The sequence below is a fragment of the Ceratina calcarata genome, unplaced genomic scaffold (assembly GCF_001652005.2).
Source record: "Ceratina calcarata isolate Rehan_Ccalc_2016 unplaced genomic scaffold, ASM165200v1 scaffold144, whole genome shotgun sequence".
Lineage (NCBI taxonomy): Eukaryota > Metazoa > Arthropoda > Insecta > Hymenoptera > Apidae > Ceratina > Ceratina calcarata.
Genome location: NW_017135553.1, coordinates 322,587 through 329,211, shown reverse-complemented (window position 1 = coordinate 329,211; position 6,625 = coordinate 322,587). Strand labels below are relative to the sequence as shown.

The following is a 6,625-nucleotide window of genomic DNA, read 5'->3' as shown; positions in this document are numbered from 1 at the left end:
TAAATATAATCCAAAGCAGCGATCATGGTATTTATACTCTGAACTTGGACCGTCGAGCTATAGATTGCAGTAATCCTACACAAAGTAATCAAGATCATGTCGACGTCGGTATAAGATCGATAATGCTGGCGTTCTACATTTATCTATTGCCTATCGCGCCAAAGTCGTTATACTGTTAGATGGCCCTATCGTGTTCTTCCTTTTGCATTTTAGCAGAGGATTGACTGTCGTCTGCCATAATATAACCTTCTTTGAATTTTTAAAAAGTGTAAGTAAATATAAATAATTACAAGTTTAAAACAATTCTACTAAGTAATAAGCACTAGTGATCTTTATGTTCTATCTATTACTTGCAAAAACGTTTGGTTCTTAGCTAGTGTTGTGGTACAAAAATACGTGTACGAAACAACAGTATCAATCATCATTTTATAAAAGATGAAAATTAGATCATGTACATTCGATAGAGCATGTGGTAATATTGTATAAATTAATTTTTTATGACAGGCAGACGTTTTGCGTGAACAATGTCAGAAGTCGAGGAATCAGCTCCAGAGACAGCAGAAGCAGCTCCAGAGCAGGATGCTGTGTCTGAAGAAGACAAGAAGTTTTTAGCTGATTACATAAAAGAAACAGAACAGCGGCTAAACGCTAAAGAAGAAATTCGAGCTGCTAACTTAAATCCCAATAGACCACCGGAATCATATTTTAGCAAGCTCGATTCAACTTTAAAGAGGAACACGACGTTTGTTAAGAAATTAAAAAATTTTAGTAGCATTCAGTTAGATACAGTTCTAAAAGATATGACACATTTAAATCTGACCAAATATGTAAGCGAAGTTGCTACTGCTTTGGTAGATGCTAAACTGAAAATGACCGACGTTGCACCTGCTATTAAAGTATGCAGTTTCTTGCATCAAACGTATGCAGAATTCTCAACTCATTTTTTTGAAAACTGGCAAAGAATTTTATCATTGAAAGTTGTTGATAAAATTGCAAATCCAAGCAAACTTAGAGTAGATCTTCGATTTTACGCCGAACTAGTCAATGCAGGTATTTTTACCCATAAGCAAGGATTACCATTGCTCGGTTCTGCGTTAACAGTATTAATTAATATGGACAAAGAGGAACATAACAACGCAAGCATCATATTAAGTTTTTGCAAACACTGCGGTGAAGATTATGCAGGCCTTGTACCTAAGAAAGTGAGGGAAATATCTGAGAAACTGAACACGCCGATACCTAAAAGTAAATTACTTTCTCCCGACAAACAACAGAATGTCAGAGTATTGCTGCGGGATTATTATAATTCATTATGTAAGCATTTGTTGAAAGAACATAAAGATCTTCAAGCATTTGAAAAGCAAAATCGGAAGATTCTGCAAACGAGGGGCGAGCTAAGTTCTGAGAGGAAAGAAAAACTCGAGAGCCTACAAGTATCGTACGAACGTTTATTGAATAATGTACAAAGCTTTTCTGATACTTTGGATGAAGCAATGCCAGAACTGCCTGTGGATAACGAAATGAAAGCGGAAGCGGAAGAGTCGTTGAAAATGATCAGCGAAGGAGAAGAAAATAGCATTTTAGAAGATATGTGGGGAGACGAGGAGACACGCCGATTCTACGAAGTTCTACCGGATTTAACAGTATTTCTACCAGGGTCATATTTAAAAGAAGTACCGAAACAGGACGTTCCGATAAGCGAAGACACCTTAGATGAAGAAATAGCGTTCGATGAAATAGAAGAGCCGGAAAAGGTAGATGAACCAGAAGCGGAAGTGGAAGAGCCACAGGTTTCGAATATAAGTAATAAAATACTTCTAGATGCATTCATAACACACCTGCCAAATTGCGTAAATCGCGAATTAATTGACAACGCAGCAGTACACTTTCTAATGAATCTCAATACGAAGCATAATAAAAAGAAATTGGTAAAAGCGTTGTTCGGTGTCTCCAGAATTCGTTTAGATTTATTGCCATTTTATTCACGGTTGGCGGCTATTCTTTATCCTGTTATGCCCGACGTGGGAAACGACTTGTGCTCAATGTTGAAACATGATTTTAAATATCATGTACGGAAAAAAGATCAGATTAATATCGAGTCGAAAGTAAAAGTCGTCAGATATATCGGTGAACTCGTTAAATTTAAACTTTACTCAAAGATAGAAGCACTGTATTGTTTGAAGGTCTTGTTACATGATTTTACTCATCACCATATTGAAATGGCTTGTAATTTGTTAGAAACATGCGGTAGATACTTATTTTGCTCACCGGACTCGCATCAAAGAACGAAAGTTTATTTAGAGCAGATGATGCGTAAGAAGGCAGTCACTGCGTTGGATTCGCGTTATGTGACGATAATTGAGAATGCGTATTATTACGTGAATCCACCGGAAACTTCGGGCGGTACGTCGAGAAAGGATAGGCCGCCGATTCATGAATTCATAAGGAAACTGTTGTATCAGGATCTTTCGAAAACCAATACCGATAAAGTACTCAAGTGGATGCGTAAATTAGATTGGGAAGATGAAAGCGTGTCATCTTATGCTATTAAGTGTCTCACTGCCGCACACAATGTTAAATATCTAAATATTCGATGTGTAGGAAGTTTATTAGCGGGACTCGTCGCGCATTACGAAACGATAGGACCTCATGTGGTAGACGGTGTATTGGAAGACATAAGATTGTGCATGGAAATCAATTTACCGAAATTTAATCAACGGCGTATCGCTATGGTGAAATATCTCGGAGAACTGTACAACTATCGTATGGTAGAAAGCGGTGATATTTTCCGAACGCTGTATCTCCTAATTACTTTTGGAGTTAGTATGGACCATAACATACCAAGTGTTCTAGATCCTCCTGAGCATCTCTTTAGAATCCGTCTGGTCTGTACATTACTGGAGACATGCGGACAATATTTCAGCGGCGGTTCTAGCAAGAAGAAACTCGATTACTTTCTAATATTCTTCCAAAATTACTATTGGTTTAAATATACGGATCCAGTCTGGACTCAGGAAAATCCATTTCCCGTGGGTATAGATTACATGTACCGCGACACGCTAACGATGCTGAGGCCTAAAATGCAATTGTTCCAAAGTTACAAAGAAGCACAATGCGCTGTAGAGGAACTGCGAAATACATTGTATCCTACTCTTGGAAATCCTACCGCAGAAGATGGTGTTGAACGTATCGAGGGAGAGTCCGATATGGGTGTAATCGTCGAAGGAGACGAGGATGTGGCTGTGACATCTGGGAACGGCAGTGGAGACGCGAAAGGTGTGGCTGATTTACACTTTGAAGAATCTGAAGATTGCTCGGAGGCTCAATCGGAAGAGGACTGGACTGCTGACGGAGAAAGAGATTACACTATTGGCACGCAGGAAAATACACAAGGGGATCAAAGCCTTTCGGAAGGTGGTACCGATGGTGTCATTATGGATGTTACAGAACTAAATGCGGCACTGCCAGCGGGTCCTAGGAGAGTAAGTTGTCCCGAGGACGACGACTTCTTGTCCGCTCTTGATAAAATGGTTTCAGATAACATACAAGATAGAATGCGAGACTCGGTGAAGCCGCAGCAAGTGGACATTTCAGTCCCGCTGCATGTGAAAAGTACCAAAAAAACTTACGAACAATTGCAAGAGAGACCTACCGATAACAACACAGTCGATTTCGTGCTTATGCTTAGAAAGGGTAACAAACAACAATACAAGAATCTGGCGGTACCCGTGTCATCGGAATTGGCAATGAATCTTCGGAACCGAGAACAAGAACAAAAGGAAGAGAAGGAACGAGTTAAAAGATTGACGTTGAATATTACGGAGAGGCAGGAGGAGGAAGATTATCAAGAAACGATTAATCAGAGCACCAGGCCAGTGACGGTAAACTTAAATCGGGAACGACGGCAAAAATATAATCATCCCAAAGGCGCGCCAGATGCGGATCTCATTTTCGGCCCCAAAAAGATTCGGTAGATGTATTTTAATGCACATGGAAACAAATATTTGCATATTATGAAATCGCAAGTACTTTATATTCAATGCGAACATTCCATGTTCGTATTTGTATGTAAGATTTGCAACATATTAGCGACTCTTTATTTTTAATTTGAAATACATATCTATAGGTCGTTTATATGCATTCTCCTTTGAATGTCAATTTCCATGTAAAGATTTTTTTATATAATTCCACATTATGTTCTGTATTAAAAATGCATTAATGTCAATATGTATTTCCATCCATTTGAGTGAAAGATATTATTGTCAGCTCTTGATATACAATTGGTGTTTTATATATTACATATATATTAAATTACACGGTCTTTATGTATGTACAATATCTTCTTGAAACAACTGTTTGACTAAACTGCTGTACAATGTAGCTTGTCCTAAAAACTACATATTGACATGAACGAGGATACAGTGTTTTTAATATCAATCATGAAAATATGTTATTAAAAAATCGATACAGTTTTACAAATATATTCGTTTCGGACTTGAAGAGATTTTGTTAACATTTATTTTTATTACACAAAAGAAGATGAAACATGCATAATTTACTTAAAATAACAAGAAATTAAATTTGATATGTAATTATTTATTTTTCTCTAAGAAATTATCACCGTGTACAAAATGAATATAAATAAATGTTAGGTGTTTTTATGTTTGATACAGCTCTGTTATACAGTCTGTCGTAATATCACATATCTATCATATTATATGATACTGGTTATTATAAATTAATACTAAACGCATGTCTGCATTAAATTATTCCAATACTTTATAGATCTTCCTCCGCATCTTCAAATTGACCCGCTTCTATCTCCATGGCATCGTCTGCTTCTGTACCATTGTGAGTGGTTCCTATTTGTTCTAAGAACACAATTGCGATGAAATAAAAGTGAAAACTTTTAGATGTTGATTTTACAAATAAAAACTTTTTATGAATCATTTATATACACATTCTCTTTTCAATTTTATTCAAATAATAGATTGACAGCAAAGGTAGATTTAAGAAAATACCTGTTGGTAAAATGTAGGGAGCATCACCAGCACCAACTTCAAAATGTTCGAAGTCATCTTCTTCTGCGTCCTCATAAATATCCTCTTCAGCTACAAAGATATACTCACAATTATATTTGAAGTACTATGGTAATGCGATAAGTAAGAATTAAAGAAGACTATTTCACTTACCGTCAGAAAAACTGTCTTGTGGGTCAGGGTGAAGAGCCTGGCATTGATTCATCGCTTGAAACATTGTCTCTAAATTGTTCGTGTTGTCAGGGACGAACCGCATCTCCGTGATAGGTGTATCCGCATCTTCAAATTCATTCTCTGAGCCACTATCAGAAGCCGGTGGTACTGGTACATCTACATGAGAAATCATAATAATTAGAAAGAATATGTTTTATTAAAATTATATAAGTTATCATACATATGTGAGAAAAAGCAATAATGTTCTAATGAAATATAATATACCTGGTAGATCTACTTTTGCATCAACCATAATGTACAAACATTGCCTGGGGTGTACCTGTTCATCTCGTGATATAGCATGTAAAGATATATGAGGATATTCAAGTGAAAATCCTTGCTGTGTATCATAATTCACCCAAGAAAGTAAGCTACCAATACGAACAGTATATTAAACTCTATCACTAGTTAAATATCATTGGAATCTTTACCTTTCTGTAATATACAGAATTCCTTTGCCAATTTCTCTATCATTAATACACACGGTAGTATTTGGTTCCTCGTGACGAATACCCTCTTGTGGTGCGAGAAAATTGCTAAGTACTACCATTTTATTTTTTATCTGCAACTATAGTATAGAGAAAATTTTCGACAGAAAACTAAAATAATGTAATAATACGTAGAAACAGAAGCCACGAGAACTATGTGGAAGGTTATGCCGGATTGTTTAAGCAATCTCGTACCTTAGTACACTACTCTTATAAATAATCATACATGTCATAAATAAGTCTTCGAAATATATTAATTTTTATTATTCGGATAATTTACGCGCAACAATAAGTCAGAAATTGAATCCATGCAGCTAACAGTACGCATACTTCGAATAGTTCTATTTAGTCTGCATTTATTTAGCGAATTATATAAATTGATTATACTCACGTTACTTTTAGAAACAGGATTTTCCCAAACAATGAATAAACTACGCCAAACTTGTTAACGATTTTCTAACTGTATAATTCCTACGCGATACTTCGATTACGTTTTGTGCGACAAAAATGCTTATTAGGGTTCGTTAGAACTTTATTTTCCCGGACGTTAATCAATACGTAGATTTTGCATTTTTTCCAATATTTATAAGGAAAAGATTCTCCTGCATGCTTTCTACTGTGTTCGTCTCACCACGTTTCACGTTATTGATGCAGAATGTGAAACGCAGAATCAACTCGTCTACATTTGCTGCAGCATTTTCCGATGATCAGCTATATAGAAATGTTGAATTGTGTATAGATGAAAAAAGCGGGAGATTGTATTCAATATTTTTGAAAATACGATAAACAACGAATTTGGTAAATGCTTTGAAAACCGTTTACGTTGCCAGCAAATACAACATATAATATAGACAGTTGGGGGATTCTGTTTATTATTAAAATGCT

At 36.1% G+C, this 6,625-nt stretch overlaps 2 protein-coding genes across 3 annotated transcripts; one reads left to right on the top strand and one right to left on the bottom strand.

Moving 5' to 3' along the window:
• The first annotated feature begins 166 nt into the window (after positions 1-166).
• Upf2 (UPF2 regulator of nonsense mediated mRNA decay) lies at positions 167-4,500 on the top strand. Its single transcript, XM_018034416.2, has 2 exons — positions 167-268; positions 505-4,500. Exon 2 carries the CDS (start codon positions 525-527, stop codon positions 3,972-3,974), a length of 3,450 nt encoding a protein of 1,149 aa, XP_017889905.1. The 5' UTR covers positions 167-268; positions 505-524; the 3' UTR covers positions 3,975-4,500.
• Positions 4,501-4,636: 136 nt separating this feature from the next.
• Positions 4,637-6,468, bottom strand: icln (chloride nucleotide-sensitive channel icln). Of its 2 annotated transcripts, none has more exons than XM_018034429.2 (6): positions 6,132-6,468; positions 5,684-5,820; positions 5,478-5,623; positions 5,193-5,369; positions 5,022-5,111; positions 4,637-4,871 (listed from the first exon to the last, which is right to left on the bottom strand). In XM_018034429.2, the coding sequence occupies exons 2-6, from the start codon at positions 5,800-5,802 to the stop codon at positions 4,780-4,782; spliced, it is 624 nt and encodes a 207-aa protein (XP_017889918.1). In that variant the 5' UTR covers positions 5,803-5,820; positions 6,132-6,468; the 3' UTR covers positions 4,637-4,779. The 2 variants fall into 2 exon arrangements, with proteins under 2 accessions (XP_017889918.1, XP_017889927.1); XM_018034438.2 differs by having other exon boundaries at positions 5,684-5,814.
• Positions 6,469-6,625: the final 157 nt, after the last annotated feature.